General features: G+C 41.6%; 1 protein-coding gene across 1 annotated transcript in view; it reads left to right on the forward strand.

The window, feature by feature from the left end:
• Positions 1-17288, forward strand: part of sdk1b (sidekick cell adhesion molecule 1b) — a 233948-nt gene that overhangs the window by 132499 nt on the left and 84161 nt on the right. The window contains exons 6-11 of the mRNA XM_019862382.1: positions 5830-5932; positions 8941-9116; positions 12332-12415; positions 14268-14462; positions 14776-14892; positions 15137-15304. Coding sequence (XP_019717941.1) covers positions 5830-5932; positions 8941-9116; positions 12332-12415; positions 14268-14462; positions 14776-14892; positions 15137-15304 — 843 coding nt within the window. The remainder of the gene's footprint in view (positions 1-5829; positions 5933-8940; positions 9117-12331; positions 12416-14267; positions 14463-14775; positions 14893-15136; positions 15305-17288) is intronic.

The following is a 17288-nucleotide window of genomic DNA, read 5'->3' on the forward strand; positions in this document are numbered from 1 at the left end:
CTTATAAATTCTGACACTTTTGGGCTGTATAATTCACTTCTAGACAGCCAGTGATGAGCAAATGTATTGGACCGGTATTACCCATCATTTATTGAGGAAAGGAGCCCATTTTACACCAAAAAAAAAAAAAAAAAATTGACGACGCACCACGAAACAAAAGCAAAAGCGCTGTATCTATCTAAAAAAAAACATACGGTACAATTAGAAAAAAAATCTTTAACGTACAATGCTTCACAAAGGATAATGTGCTTTATAATCCAGTGCCTGTTATTTATGATTTTTTTTTCTTTTTACATATTGTGCCCTAATAATATGATTAAGGTGTGGGTAATGGCCTGTAAAATGACTCTCAGTGTGAAATGTGGGCCATGATTACTTGAACACAAATCTAGTATTCCATGACTGCCAACAGGTTAATACACAGGTTGTCGTATGATGCATGACATTTTTTTCACTATACATACAGTATATCACTGCCATAGAGAGTTGAACAAAATCATCTGGAATGGATTAATGGCATGTCCATTCTTTTCAATGGGGATGGGTGATTTAGACACATCCCTCTGCTCTCTAGGTCCTTGCAGAGTTTTGTTAAAAAGACTTAAAACTCACAGATGCTCACACATGCACGCACACACACACACACACACACACACACACACACACACACACACACACACACACACACACACACACACTTACACGCGGGATCACTGCCTGACTCTACATGGTGTGTAGAGTGACTGACAGATTTAATAGAACAAATTGTAATCCAAGAGAATCCATTCAAAGCGGGATTACACTCTAATCTGGATGGAATCACCAAACATCTCTCTCTCTCTCTCTCTCTTTCTCTCTCTCTCTCTCTCTCTCTCTCTTTATCCATCTCTATCTCTTCTCTACCCTAAAGCTGCACCAATCCTTTTACTAGCCCTGTTATTCTTATCTTTCCCAACCTTGATTTAATTTGGGATTTTTGTGCCTTCCGACCAAATATCGAGCACACACGCAAACACACACAAACACACGCACACAGACGCACACACAGATGTATGCAAACATCACGCACGTCTAACTTTCAATCAGCTGTGATTACATTGATGACAGAATTGTAACATTGCAACGGTGCGTCACTACCTCTTTGGTGCCAAATTACACATACTGTCTCACGCACACACACTCACACGAGGACACACTGTGTTCTTTCCCACTATCCTCACAAGAGTTGTGGTTCGGAGTCGATTGCTTTAAGGAGCGATGAGGGGTTTTCCAGAGCAAATGCATAGAATGCAGGTTAGAAGGCCTTCTGACGGATATACAAGGAAAGCTGCTGTCACATTTATACCACACACTGATCCGCCTCGTCGTGATCACAAACACCCTTGTTTAGTCAAGGCAAAGCAGCTTTATTTATCGAGCGCAATTCATACACAAGGTAACTCAATGGGCTTCACGCAATTAAAAGTACATTTTAAAAGCATTTACAAGCAAAAGAACTGGAGACATTGAAACACAAAGTACAGAAACAAAAGGTCGCTTCCTAAAAGTACAAGAAGGACATACAGTGCAAGAGAGAGATTTCGGAACATTTATTTTAACAATGCTTTAAATCATAGGTCTGGGGATGAATATAAATAACTTGACTAAGTTGTTCTAATTGAAAAAGTCTATAAATAAACATGAAAAAAAAATCATCGGTATGGGCCAAAAGCGTAGTTTTTTTTTAACCTGGATGTAAAAGCATTTACACTCGGGTGCTAACTTCAGTTCTGGTGCCACTTTTTTCTATTTGTGTTTAGCAAAACAGCTAAATACTGCCTCACCATGTTTGCTTTGAACTTTGGGCTCCACTAATTGACCACAAGCTGCAGACCTCAAAGCCCTGTTTGGGTTTATAATTCCATTAGCATTTCTTTCATTTTATTCGGGATGAAAACCATTCAGTGATTTACAAAGCAGTTGCAGAACCTTACAGTCGACTCTGCAGCTGACTTGGAGCCAGTGTAAAACCTTTCGGACGGGAGAAATATGTTCTGATCCTTTTGCTCTGGTAGAACATGTTTACTTGGATCGGGATGTTAAAAGGATAAAGACTCTATGTGGAGGATAAAGAATATATGCCTGAGTACATTTGTATGCTCACTTGCCATCATTTCTGTTCAAATGGAAGTTGTTTAAAGGTTTTGAACCACCGCAACATTTATGCTAATTTCATTAGCGTGTGTTCACATTTTGGCAGCTGATATCACCAAGGCCAAGTTGTGTGGATGTTTTTAAATATTATGTTTAGTTGGACCATTTAGTTGGATTTTTAAGAAGCACACTTTTCATGTTTTCGTATAAACGGAAACCAAGGAGACTGCAAAGTCATTAGCATTCAATGCTAGCATGAGCTAGCAAGCCGTCGACTGGCAAGTCTCGTCACTCTGGTGTTATTATCAAAGGTTGAGTGTTTTTTATAAGGTTGCTACGCTTTCGCAGGACGGCAGCCGACCACATGGCGTTTCTCATTGGCTGAAAGAGCAATCCAATATATTTTGATGAAACTTCTGGACTCTCCTTGTCGCGTCTTTGCAGGGAGCCGTTCGAGCTGGCACAGCTTGCACACGCACGTGGAATTAAAAGCAAAATAACTTTTGCCTGCCATAATCTCAGCGTATAATGAACTGCAAAATGTTTCCGCGTAAAAGGAGCGTTGGGCGAAAGAGGGATTGTGCGCTCCCGACGAGATGAAATAATATTTCCCCAGAGGGAGACGCTGTTAGAGAAAAGAGACAGGAGGGAATATCACACATCCATATGGCATTTTGCTTCTCCTTCGCTTCCACCATCTTTTACTCCGGCGAGACGACCATCTGCAATATTCCCCTCGACACGCTCTGTCTGCCTCAGCCGAGCACTTTTATTCACCTCCTTTCACCCTCCCTCGGGATTCCGTCTGCCTCCCTCCGTCCAAGCTAACAGGCTGTCACCTTTAGCGTGTTACTCGGGGTCACTGTTGCCGTTTCACTCGGCCACCGATGTCTGCTTGTCTGACCTCTTAATGACCACCCTGCATCCAGTTCAACTGCCACAGGGCCTTTTTTTCTTTTTTTTTTAATCACAACACCTTGTACTACATGTTGGCCTTTGCACGATAACAATGTCCTGTGTATATGTGCGATGAAGATATCCAGTATCACAGCCATCTCTAAAAAAAAAAATTTAAATGAAACATATTCAGGACAAATGGAATTTAAAAGTAACACAAAAACTCAGATGCCAAACAAAAAAATATATAAAATAATTCGTGATGGTTAACGCAGCAGATTCAGGAGCCCATTCCAGTGCAGTTTGTGGCAGACTTCATTTTAGTCTTGGATGAAGAGATGTAAAATGCGACACTTCCATGCAAATTTCAAACAGTCATTCAAACATGCTTCACGATGACAACGCATGACAGACATTGCTGCAGGGCCCAAAAACCTGACATATTGTACACGTCAGCAACACACACACACACACACACACACACACACACACACACACACACACACACACACACACACACAAGCTAATAGGTTGACACTAGCGCAACAAAGCTAACTTTAGCCTGAAGTTAGCTAGCAGCCCTTTGTTCCCAGGATTTGTATTAGGATTTAATATGAGATTTATTCCAAGCAGACTGTCGAGTAACTTTTTGTAGTATGTATATGTTAAGAGAACTTGAAACTTAACAAGAGATGGGCATTCCGTCCCTGGGACCGAATGGTCCATGCATCCGTTTCGGACGTACACCCATTTTTGGGATGGAAGACTGAGTCAGGGAATTATGTTTAAAAACAATGGAATAGACTCAGTGTATGCGTAACTAAAACCTGGCTCCCATCTAGTGGTGATTGGTGATATTACAGCTGAAATCTTGAATCCACCCCTGCATATTCGCAGTTTGGCACCCGTGGATTCGCATTTTCAGAGATTTTTTTTTTCAATTTTTTCTTTCTTTTTGCAATATCTTCAAATTTTGCATTTTTTTTCTCAACATGTTTATCAGCATTTTCTGAAGAATATTTTGGTTTTGTTTAAAAAAATAAAATAAAATGCTTATCTTTTGGCTTATTACGTGGCCTGTATTTTACAGTGTTAGCTGCCAGTACAGTTAACAATGGAGTTACTATGACGAGAGTTGGGCACAGATTCATTTAACTTCTCTTCATTTCTATGGGGAAATGACATTCAACGTTAACAAACTTCAGTTCTTCGTGTTCTTTTTGTCATCACTCGTCTTATCTTCCCCAGGAGTGACTCAACCTGTACTCTTAAAAGTTAAAAGCGCACAAGTGGGTGTCAGTGACAAGGTGCTGGCATGTTTAAGTGTATGTGAGCGTGAGATGGTGTGTGAGTATCAGTGTATGTGAGAATGTGTGTCTATGTGTGTGTGTGCGTGTCGTGATTTGGCTGCTTTTATTGCACCCGCATGTCTTATTCCCTGTGACAGCGGGATATGATTCTTTGGCTCTCGTGAGTCTCCGAAAGAAGGAGGAGGAATAAAGAGCAGAGAGTCAATTACCAGCTTTTTGGTCCTTCGCTTCAAAGGAGAGATGAAAGGCGCTCCTCACCTCCATCTGCGTTCACTCCCCCAACCGCCACCCCCTCAATCCCTCACGTTCTGACGCTCACATCCCCATCCAACTCCTGTCACAGTTGGCCTCTTTAATTTGTACTTCCTACTTCTGACTGATTGCAAATCTGCATATTCACATAGTGCCGTGGCCAATCCAATGACGTTCATATGCGCTTGTGCGTGTGCGCGCGCGCGCGTGTGTGTGTGTGTGTGTGTGTGTGTGTGGGTCCCACTTCTTTCCATACTAATTCTGCTGAGCACATTATCCACATTTCAAGCTGTGATAAGAATCCTATTGAGTCTTTTTTTTCTATTATGAGGCCATTTGGGTCATAAATCATCGTCTTCCTTGCTCTTTTTCAGACACACACACATCATCATCATAATCTCCCACTCACGCCACCATTTATTTTACCAGTGGGGACATAAATCACTCTTTAGGCACACCAAGTGTACTATTTTTCATGTTATCACTGTAGCACATGTGTAGTGTTATCCTCCTCTCTGCAATTCATCATTACTGCCCTGAAGAGCGAGGAATAGTTTGGAGGAGGGGTGCTCAAGAGTATTTGTTGACGATGGAACTATGGTACAAATAGAAATGTGGTGAGCCCCCCTTAATCTGCGAGGAATTGATGCCCACTCAAACCAAAACAGCAAATATGTGAGTTTTACAGTGAATAAGAGAAGACAGGTTAAAAATAAAAATGCATGGAAATTTTGAACCGCGGCATTGGCTGTAATTCACCTCAGGGTCAGACTAGCACCACACAGATGTCAAAGAAACTAGAATACATTTCATGATGTTGTAATGTGCTACACAAGAGGAAATTGTAGAAAATTCTATTTCATTATATCAGTTCAAAACTTTAAAAAACATATATATATATATATATATATATATATATATATATATATATATATATACATACTGTATCTCTGTTGAAAATACAGGATTTCTACCATAATTTCATGCAAATGATTAACGATAAAATCATCAAATATTTCACAGTCTGAAGAGATTATTTTTTAAGATGAGTTGAGCTTTTTGAATTGAACTACGGAAATAAAGTTTTCCATGATATTCCAATTTATTGACAAGTACCTGTATGTCCTATCCTTCCAAAGAGCCAATATGAGCGGCACTTGAATTACTCTGTACAGCAATGATGTATTGGCATACATAGTCTATATCTGTGTGAACCACTATCATCTTTCTATGGCAGATTTGGAGTCAGAAGTCGATGCTCCAGACATTGTGATCGGACCGAAAGACACAACAGTGGTGGCAGGGACCAAAGCCATCCTGGAGTGCATCGCTAATGCCAGGTATATTTTATCTATTAATAGATATATGATATGACATGCCATGTGACGTGATATAATAAGATAAGAAAACCTTTATTTGTTTAACGATGCTTTATTTGGTTGAAGCTATATGATTTACTGTATACTGGCTGCTATATTTTTTACACCTGCACAATTTGATCCAATGCAATAGGATGTCACTATAGCTATAATCCAACAAGAAATTAGTGTGCTTTATTTTTTTTAAATTATTCAGCAAAAAAAAAAATGCATTGGAAAATTCATGGATAATAATCATGATGTTGTAGCACTGGAAAGGACAGAGAGCCTCTATGTTCTGGTGTATTACCCGTAACGTAAATTGCAGTGCAATCACTTTAGCGCAATCGTGGCATCAGTCTTACAATGAGTGGTGGTTTTATATATTTGTTCAGTCCCACAAACAAAATGAGAGCTGTTTTTCCGAACGCGTGACAAATGCATAAGGAATAACAATGGCACCATGCAGGCCAATCCATGAAGTTGTTCTTATTCTGAGCAGTGAGGCCATGTTATTTTTATATCAAACACACCAGAATGTCCAATGACAAAATAACAGCAGGCAAGGACCGTTTTGCGGCTTGGCCCATTTTTTAAAAGACGTATTTCATCAGTGTGAGGATGCTGGCTGACTGTGTTCAAATCAACAGGTGATAAGCTGCGCACACACTTCCAAAACGCACTTGAGTGTTTGTCGAGGGTTTTTGCGGGATTGGCTTATTGAGCCGATGTCTGTCTGGCTCGTGTGCATCTTGACAGCACTTTTGCCAAGATGCACAGAGCAAGTCGAAACACTCACTGATGGATGTGATGCATATCAACCGATGTAGCCTAGCTGAAGATGTTCAAACCATTGTGAACACAAGGGTCAGTTTATCATAGACCACATGACATGAAAATGGGAATTGCATTGTGCTCATGTAATCATACATAACATAGGCCCTAATATATGCATTTTTTAAATGTAATTCATGAAAAAAATATGACCATTGTTCTGATGGTAACATTTGGTCAAATAATATTTTGTATTATTTTTACATTAATTTTAAAAGGTATGACAATAATAGCAAAGCAAATATTTATAGGCTAAAAGCAATTCAATTCAACTTTTATAGAGCATGAACAACAACTGCACCTCAAAAATGAAATTTAAAAAAAAAAAGATGAGTCAGTCTTGAACAATGGTGTCAAAGTCAAGGTCCGGGGGCCAGATCCGGCCCGCCACGTCATTTTATGTGGCCCACGAAAGCAAATCATCTGTGTCAACTTTCATGATCCTTGTTTAAATCTGTACCAAAATCTCAAATTGTCATACGTAATCAATAATGGTGACATTTCCCAATAATGTTGTGACCCTGTTTACACTCACTTGGGCAATAACTGAACAAATACTTGACTGATTTAAAAACTAGTGAGCCATCATTTTTTTGATGGCTCACTTCAAAGTGGCCCACGACAGATATGAGTTTGACACCCCTCATCTCGAAAGACATTCTTGTCTAATTAAAATATAAGAACATTGGCATTTGTCACACAGGAGGTCCAGAGTTTGATTCCCTCCTGTTACACAGTCCAACATGTGTAAAGTTGTTAATTGATAGGAGAGAAGAACAAGACTGAAGTCTCCGCTGACCGTTACAAGTGTGCTGGAAGGCTAAAATTGCAATGTCACGATCATTGAATGCATGGCGTTATTTGCATTTGCTGCCGGAGCTCAAATTTGAATTGTAAACAAGCAACTGTGGTTTTCTGACAGCCATGAGTTTATCTGTTCACGCATACAGAAGGATTATGCCGTATTTAGTCATCTCTCTTGCTTCTCTTGACTTCACCCCAGCGCCGGCTCTTGTCCCTCTCATAGCATCAAAGACAAACCCCGAAAGTTCAATCGCGCTGATCTTCTCCACTAAAACAATAAGAGGGTGGAAAGTACACATAAAGGAGACAACAGAGCTGATGTAATCATTTGGCACGCACAAAAACAAGCGGCAATATTGTCCGTCAAAAAATGTCACGGCTAATTCTCGATAAAGAGGTTTAGAATTCAAATGAACAATAAATGGTGACCAAAAAAAAAAAAAAGGTCCGTACGTACAAATAAAGGGCAAAGTTATAGCCGAGAAGTTGTCACACGCTAGCGACTCACAAGCGCCTCTTTTGAAGCCTTTGAATGTTGCCTCTTTCATCACAAAATGTTAGCGGGATAAGTGTTAGCATGATAGGCATTAGCACTCCTCTTACAGGTCTTTGATGCTGGTTAATTAACAATGAACACAATAAACGTTTCATTTTATTGAGTTAAATTAGTCCTTCTGTTGTTATCATGAAGTCCATTTGAGGCAGAGTCATGAACATTTAAGCCCCCGCCAACTAATTGTAGCAATGCTGTCTTAAAGGGGGAATTAAGGAGAGGATTTATGTGTTTTCCAATGCAAATTTTATGAATATTTGTCATCACTGCTAGCAACATTTTTTTTTTCAGTCCACACTCCATAGTACAGTCTGAATCTAAAAATTAAACAATGCGGATCTGAGGTGCACTTTCATGAATGAAAAGAATCCTGTCATAGAAAAAAAAATAAACACCTCTTGAGGGGTGCGACATTGTTGAGTACTCGTGGATTCCAACTTTAAAGTCTCAAATTTTTCACCAAGCCTGATGTTTGTGCAAAATGTTGTGAGTTTGTTGTTCATGCTTACACTCCCCCCCCCCCCCCCCCCCAAAATGAATCATTACAAATACGAAAAAGAATTTCTTCAGAACCCAGAGCGACCGGGCAGCTGTCGCTGCTCTGGCCCTAAAAGTCCAATTTACCCGAGAGTCCTTCTCTGATCTGCAGCTGCTTCATGCAGACAAGCTGGGATTCCGCTGTCATTCTCCCTGTCACTAGTCATTTGCTGCCTCATTGATACGTTTACTATCTTGTCCTTTCTTCTCTGTCACTTCATCCTCTTATCCTCCCCCGTCCTTTTTTTTCCCTCCTCCTCAGAGATGTGGACAGCCTGCTGATAGTGTGGAAACGTGATGGGCATCACTTGGCCACTGGGCGTCGGCTGCTGATTCCCGCCCCAGCCTCCTCGGATGGTGGGGAGTATGTTTGTGAAGCGTTGCTAGGCAACAACACCTCCAAAGCTGCTGAGGCCAGGGCGCGCCTAACTGTGATTGGTGAGTGTACGCTCAGCAAACATACGGCTGCTGTGTGTGTGTGTGTGTGTCATAAAAGATTCAATTGACACAATTTTTTTTAAATATTTCCACAGTGTTGGACTTGATCTGTAAAAAAAAAAAAAAAAAAACAATTACAAACCACTGAATTGTGAATTCCCAGTGAGACTAAAATCATTCTAATAAATCAAGTAGGAACTTTTCGCTAGAAATTGCAAACGTGCACACTGAGAGAATTGAATGTCCACCATGGGACAACACCAGCTAAATCTCTTGTCCATCAATAAAGTACATACATAGAATACAGTGGCGCGCGTGTGTGTGTGTGTGTGTGTGTGTGTGTGTGTGTGTGTGTGTGTGTGTGTGTGTGTGTGTGTGTGTGTGTGTGCGTGTGTGCGCGCGGGCGCGTGCGTGCGGGCGTGAGAATGCGAGTGAATTTCAGAGTTAAACGTAATTGCAAAAAACACCATGGACACATACGCCTGTTTATCTGCCAGCTAAATTAGTTTTTTTTTTTCCCTCCCCTGAGCCACAAATCAATGCTGGGCGAAAAAAAAACAAAACCAAAAAAAAAAAAACCAAAAAAAAAAAACCTAAAGGCAGTCACACAGGAACACTGTCGCAGACGGTGGCCGTCCTGGATATTTGTGTGGGAATAGAGAACAACAGACCCTGGCAGCTAACGCTTGATTGATGAAACGCTCCCTCCTACCCGCGTGTCAGCGACTTTTTTTTTTTTTTTTTTTTTTTTTGATCTACTGTGATTGTCAGAGCGTGGGAGCGCTTTAATGCAAAGAGAGCACGCTAGTGATACCGATAGTATTCTCACAAGTCACAAAGGACCTGCCGGAGTGTACTTGCCCTTTCCATAATCCGGAGTGCCTCATCACTGGCGTGTAGATGCACATTTCATGCACAAGTCAACTCAAAGTGCTTCACACTCTCACAACTGCATTTAAAAGCATTCACAAATAAACCATATAAAGCACTCAAAAACAGAGAAACAAAAAATAGCCTAGAACAAGGTCTAAGATGTAGGTTTCTAACACGACTAAAAGAAAATGCAGTGAAATGGATTTTTAAAATGCTTGAAACGACTTTGGCCATCGTTTTGAGGGAAGAAATAAAAAATCATATTTAATCTGGATTTAAAAGCATTTACGCTTTGGGTTCACTTCACTTCAGTTGGCAGTTTATTATGCGTGCAGCATAACTGGTAAATGCTGAGTCACCGTGGTTACGTTGTACTCTGTGCTCCACTAATTAACCCAAGTCAGCAGACCTCAGAGCCCTACTGGGTTTCCATTAAATAAGCAGATCTTTAAAGCGCTATTGCTCACAGAAAATAATGTAAATCCAATTAATCCGTTCCGCACACCCACAAATATTCAAAGAAGAAAAAAAAACCCATGGATCTTCACACAGCTAGGATAGACTTCAGCACGCCCGCGACTCTCGTGAGGATGAGCACTTTGGTTAACGGATGGATGAATAATCCAGAAAGTCGACTTGGTCATTTTTCGACCCTAGTTGTTTTTTTTTTTTAATTTTTCATCTATCTGTTATGGATTGTATAGCTGATACCCGATACGGTCGGTATGATTTTAAAATATGTAGTCATTCAGAGGTGTTTGATGCTCACTGTTCCCATGTTTAAGAACAAACTACATCCGACGTCAACTACACTTGTCTGCAGAGCTCAGAATCTGTCTGCCTGTGCACCCTGATCATATTCACCAAAATTGTTTACGACCAGCCGCATCAGTATTTAGATGCGGTCTTTTCAAATTTAAATTTAGACTGACTTTATGCTATCAAATTGTCACTCCGCTGAGCGCGTCTCCTAGGGCACACCCTCGGCCAACTCGGCGGGAAATCGGTCTCTCGAATTGGCAAAAAAAACAAACAAACTGCTGCGCTGATATGAAAATCAGGACGCACCGGCATCTGCGCCGCAGTGCAGGCGCACTGTTTATGAAAATATAAGTCCTCGGTGTCGCTCACTTCTGTGAGGAAGTGCTGCACCTCATAACATGGCAACGTTTTATCGAATTGAAATTCAGTTCACAACAGAAATACCAGGGAGACAGAGATCGTGTTTCTGAATATGACAGTTTTTTTTTCCGCAGATCTTATTCATCATGTACTAATGACAAGTCATAATGCATGTTCTTACAAATGTGCCAAAAAAGTATGTACCGTATATCCCTCCCCCCACCCGCCACGCCACACCCCCTTCGAGGCCAAGTGGGCTGTTGCTCTGTTTCGAATATGCACTCAGTAGACCTCCTGAATACAGTGAAATTAATTTCTATACAGAACTGCGCATGTGTGGCGGGTGGGAGGTGTGTGCGTGCGTGTGCCTCAAAAGTCTTCATTATTCAGTCGCATTTCCACTCTGCCCATTAATCGGAATATGTATGACACAGGGAGCCGGTTGTGTTGCGTTGCCACTGCGAACAACAATAGATCTGTTGTTGTTCCCCCCGCTGCTTTACCGCCACACAAGCGGGACGCCGGCTGAAGTGCCCCTGAAACCTAAACTAGCAAAACGAGTCAGAAACATGTTTTGCTTTGTGTGCGCTCGCACGTGTGTGCGTGTGTGTTTTGGTCCTTGAAACTCACCTGATTCAAGGCAATCAAAACGTTCGCTTTATCAGTGTCCCACCACCAAGCTCGTATTTCGTTTTTTACCGTGGAGCTTTTGTTTTTCCTCACAGCACGCATCTCCAGTCCAAAATCACACGCAAACTCCCAACTGTGCTTAATAAATACACGAGCCGGGGCCTCGTGCGCCTTCAAGGCAAAGCACAAAGCACGACTTAAAAGCCAGCGTCGTCAAATAGAATAAATGTTGAAGCCGCGAGTTCCCTGTACGCCATCATAAACTTACACTTTCTTTGTGTGCTCAGATTCCGCACAATTGAAGAGGACTTTTTGATGTATTTTTCTGCCAAAGATATTCAAATGGTGTTCCGCGCATCTTCTTTCAACTGCGGAGTTTAGCAGTGACGAAAGCGGACGTAGGCTTGCAAGCGAGTGTTGGAGGGCCACGATGAAAAGGGGACAACTCGGTGGGGTTAAAAAAAATTTGTTTTTAAAAAGTTGTAATACTATGACAGGAAGGTCATCGTGTTCAGAGGGGGAAAAAAATTGCAGACTGCGTTCTACATTGGCAATGTGTGAAATGTTCATGTTTTGCGTTTTCTCTCCAGAGCCGCCTTCTTTGACCGCTCAACCCCAGTGGAAGATCTACGCTCAAATTGACAAAAATGTGGAAATTCCCTGCTTGGCCACAGGTACGTTTGCATGTTTCTATGAGCAGATATGGGTTTTTGTCTCCTCCCACTTTTCCTCAAGTGTTCCCCAAAACCAGGGGTCCCCAACCGCGGACCGGCGGTTGTGCTCATTTGGTGCCGGGCCGCACAGAAAGAATAAACAACTTTCATTCCTTCCGTTTTATTCATTTCAGAATCTGAAAGATGTTTTATTTTGAAAAATTACCGGATTCTCTGTTATATCAGTCTACAGTATGTCACTCTTGACTCAGGCGAAATCGCGCTTCTCGGTCAGGTGATAGGTTACCGCATAAAAAACAAACGTCTTTGAAAAGTTTTTTTCGGGAAGGGGAAAAGGCCCAGCCAGGAGACAGAAGAGGAGCCTCCGACTTTCAAGAAAGAGAAGGCTACATTTAATAGACAGTATCAGGAGCCCTATTTCAAATACGGCTTTATCTCAACGGGAGATTCACACGCACCAAGCCTACTCTGCATAATAAGCGGCGATGGTGAGTCGTATTTTTCAGGCACTTTTTATTTGCGGCGTATCTTATTTTGAAGACAACGTTTAAACGTTATCTTAGCGATGCGGTGCACCCAATATATGAAAACACTTTTTAAAAATGTTACCACAAGGGTTAAAAAAGAAAAAAAAAAAACGAGAAAAAAAAAGTCTTGCATTCTTGCATCTGTCACATGTGACGGTGAGCAAGTTTGACGTTTCTCGTCGATACAGTGTCTGCGTTATTAAATAGGCCGAAGTGCCTCGTTGGGTGAGGGCAGAGCAGAGCGATGGAGGCTCGGAGGGAGAAGTGACAAGCAAAGAGGGATGAAGCATACTTGACGCGTGTTTTTTTGCGCAAAGTTTGACTGCAACACATTGAGGTGAAAATCTGGAATTCTTTCCATGGCGTATCCTCGCGCGCACACTACATACTTTACTAATGACTATGGAGAACTGATGGTCATTACATTCGCCCTGTGCCCGTCACATTTGACATGCGTGTCAGGTAGGCTGGCGCTTATACTGTAGATATTTGCCGCTATCATTTATTCAGAATGTTTTTCAGCTGCCCCCGACATCCAGACAGAGGCTGCAATCAATATATTATTAGCAGTCATTATGTCCCCATGCATATTAATAGCAACAGAGGGCAGGAAAAACGGATCATATGGGGTGGTGGGGGGTTGCACAGCTCGCAGAGGTCAAATGTGTGTGTGTGTGTGTTTTTTGTTTTTTTTTAACTGTGTCCCAATTGGATTCGCTGTATTGTTTGTGTGCAGAACACAGGTCAAAGTTAGACGTGAAGCACGTGCGCATATTTCACGTCGGGAAATGTACTTGAGATCTCAACACAAGCCAAAAATATATTATTATTTTCCCGGCTTCAAATTTAACAAAGTTTGGACATGTTGATGAGAATACAATGTTATGTAGAGGTGTCAGAGACACATTTATTGATTAATCAATTAAATTATTTAATTAATGTAATTAAATTAATTCATCCAATTAAATTATTTAATTAATTTAGTGGCATTATTTATTATTATTATCACAGAAATGTATTGAGAAGCACTGCAGTAAACACATTTATTTCGATTGTATTAGATGATTTACTAATTAACTGCAAGCAGATTATTTCAATTAAAAAATATTCTGAAAACAGTTTGACAGATTTTAGACACATTTTTCAGTCAATCAATCAGTCACATTCTATTTACAAAGCGGTTTTCATGTGAAAAATGTTTTTGTTTTTTTTTTGCCTCATCATCAACAAATGACCTGGCCCACCTGCCTATTAAAAAAAAAAAAAAACTTCAAAGCTATCATTCTCATCTTTTGTGTTATTCCACACTGCACATGCTTGTGCAGGTGTGCCTCCGCCCAGGATAGAGTGGTACAAGGACGCCGTGCCTCTGTCCAAGCTGGCCAACCCTCGCTACAAGATCAGCAGCGCGACGGGCCTGACGGTGCGGCGGGTGCAACCGGGGGACGGCGGGATATTCCAGTGCTTCGCCCGCAATGTCGCCGGAGAGACGCAGGCCCACACGCAGCTTCTCGTCTCCAGTGAGTCCTTCCGACGATGCTGTCATCTCACACTCCGTCTCCATTACGACACCACCCGTTCCTCATGGTTAACGAGAACTGGCTTTGGATTTCTCATTTCTGCATGCAGTGTAATGTTTGGGCCTCGCTTTCGCCTGGATGTTCTCCGATGTGTTTTTGTCTTATCGTGACTCTCTGTAGACTGCAGTGAATGTCTGAAAAATCATTCACCATCAATTCCCTTTGCGCTCACCTCTGCATTATCATCAGAACTCCGCGACGGCAGCTCGCGATGTTCCTCCCGTGTCTCATTTGGTGTCTCGCTCCGTTTCAGATGTGCCTCCCAACTTCGCCGTGCGTCCATCTGACAAAACCGTAACCGAAGGGAACACAGCCTTGTTTATATGCCAGACAAGTGGCGCCCCAAAGCCTGCCGTCACTTGGAGGAAAGGTAACATGTACGCAAAGACGTAGACGCGCTCCAACTGGGGGTCTGAAATCTTAAGTCAGAGCTTCTTTGGCCTGCCACATACTGAGCGAGGTGCCCGAATGTGACCGTCAGTCGGCGACTCACACCCGCACACCTGGCGATTGACCCTCGCAGACAAAGATGCACCAGAAAAACTGCAACCCCTGGTGTTCTTACCAAGAAACGGCGTTTTGAAGCACAACATGTACGGTTCTCTGTGTTGTAGGCTTGCAGGTGTTAGCAAGCGGTTCCGTGCAGGTACCTCGGTTCAAACTCTTGCAATCAGGCAGCCTGCAGGTTCAGCCCGTCACGTTCCAGGATTCGGGAGAATACACCTGCATCGCTTCCAACTCGGAGAGGAGCATCAACGCCACGGCCAAGCTCACTGTCTGGAGTAAGACGCCGACTTGTTTGTTTTTTTTGGCACATTTCTTGAGATTTCCATGAGAATTCATGGGAATTAAGTGAATGTTTTAGCACCAGTCACATGACATGGGCAAGACTTAAGACTGCTTTGTGTAAATATAAAACCCAAACACACTTGGGGCAAATTCTAATTCTTACCATAATTTATTTAAAACTATTCACAACTAAAATTGCAACAAACGTTTTTTTTTCAATACCTTGCGAATAAAAATAATTCCGAGGTTGTCCTCCACTTTCTGCTCTGTGTCAAGGTCTGCCGTATCACATTCACGATTAATTATGATCCTCAAGTAAACACTGCTTCAAAGATTGTCAGCTTATTTCAGATTGCTCTTTTTTTTTTTGGTTCTGGAAAATATTTAAGTATATAAATTGAGTGTGTTTTGTCAAGCCCAAGAATTCATTTCATTTTTCATTATTTGGCCCTGTGAGGAAAATGTTTGGACACCCCAGCGGGAAACTAAATAGAGCACCGACCCCCACCAAGGCAATCCTCAACCAGTGCTGGCTTCCCAAAGTTTTATCAACGTTAATTTTGTATGTTTTGTTCAATGCTTCTGATGAAAATGCAAATTAATGAAAATGGAACCTACTTGGCAGAGGTAAAAAAAAATAAAAAATACTGAACGTCAATCGGTCCTTTGCCAAACATTTGGCTCACCTTCACAGCAGCCTAAATGTCATTTTATTTATTGATAAAAGGGGAGAAATTGGTTTCTTCCATCGGCCTTGAGTTGAGTTGAAATATAGCAAAATCTTTTTTTTTTTTTTTTTATATACGGTACATAATAACGAATTCGAGGGGTGTGACGTCCTTGGCGGAGGAGCAACCGCGTGAAATCCTTCAATATGTATCCGTTGCAGATGCGGAACACTAATTAAGCCGTCACTGTCGGGTGGCATTAGTTCAGCATAGCAAACAGCCGCTCGCGATTGCCGATCGATGTCGCCGGCAGATGAGATAGCCAATAAATCATGTGATTGGCCGGGCAGGAGGACGAACGAGTGAGTGGCCGCTAAACGTATCGATTGGCTCATTTTTACATTTATTCTGCCAGCTTCACATTAAATACTGCAGGATTCGATTAGGCCCGCGGCCTGCGGGGATGCTCGCCGTCAGTGCTTCTTTGCCGGGTGATTCATCTAAATCGCCGGCGTCCACAATGAATGAGCCGGTGACGATCTGGCCCGTGTGCACATTTTTATTCCCTTTTCATCGGTGGAATTGAATACGATGCACTCAGCACTTTTGAGACAACGACAAGCACGACGAGGAGTCTGTTTAGAGCAGATAAAACACGTCCTTGTTCCGTTGTGCTCCACTAGTTCCCCGGCTTAAACGGTGACTAATTGATTTTTTTTCACCAGTCAGGGGCAGTCTTGCGTGCATGTTTCAAATAACACAGCATCATGTTCGACAAATCTACTTCGAGCCTTTTGACGTTTGTCACTCGAGCTTCCCAAACTCTTCAGCTACAACCAACATTCTAATATGGTAGCGTAGTGGATACAAGTGTTCATCCAAAATAAGCCGGAGGTTTTATTTCTAAATGGTATATCTAATTTCAGCGGAACATTATGCATAATGAGAAGATTATCAATGCGCTTAAATAGCATGCATTTAAAAAAAATCTACTTTGAGTGATTGAATATAAATGTATTGTACATGAAAGTTAAATAAACTGAGACTTAAAAAAAACAAACAGCTTCAAGATTAAAAAAAGAAAAAAAAAACATGAACTTAACTTGAACATAAATGTTAGATATGACCGAACTGGACTAGGCAGTGATTCTTTTCCGGTACGATGAGTGAAATCAGTTCAAGCAAAAAGGTCAGTCAAGGTACTTGGAGAGCTAAGATTTTTTTTTTTTGGAGATTGCAAAAAATTTGACACACCGCTGAATTAGACAAGGACAGCCCGGCGGTCGACTGGTTAGCGCGTCAGCACGAC

Source organism: Hippocampus comes, unplaced genomic scaffold (assembly GCF_001891065.2).
Source record: "Hippocampus comes isolate QL1 unplaced genomic scaffold, H_comes_QL1_v1.1 scaffold7, whole genome shotgun sequence".
Classification (NCBI taxonomy): Eukaryota; Metazoa; Chordata; class Actinopteri; order Syngnathiformes; family Syngnathidae; genus Hippocampus; species Hippocampus comes.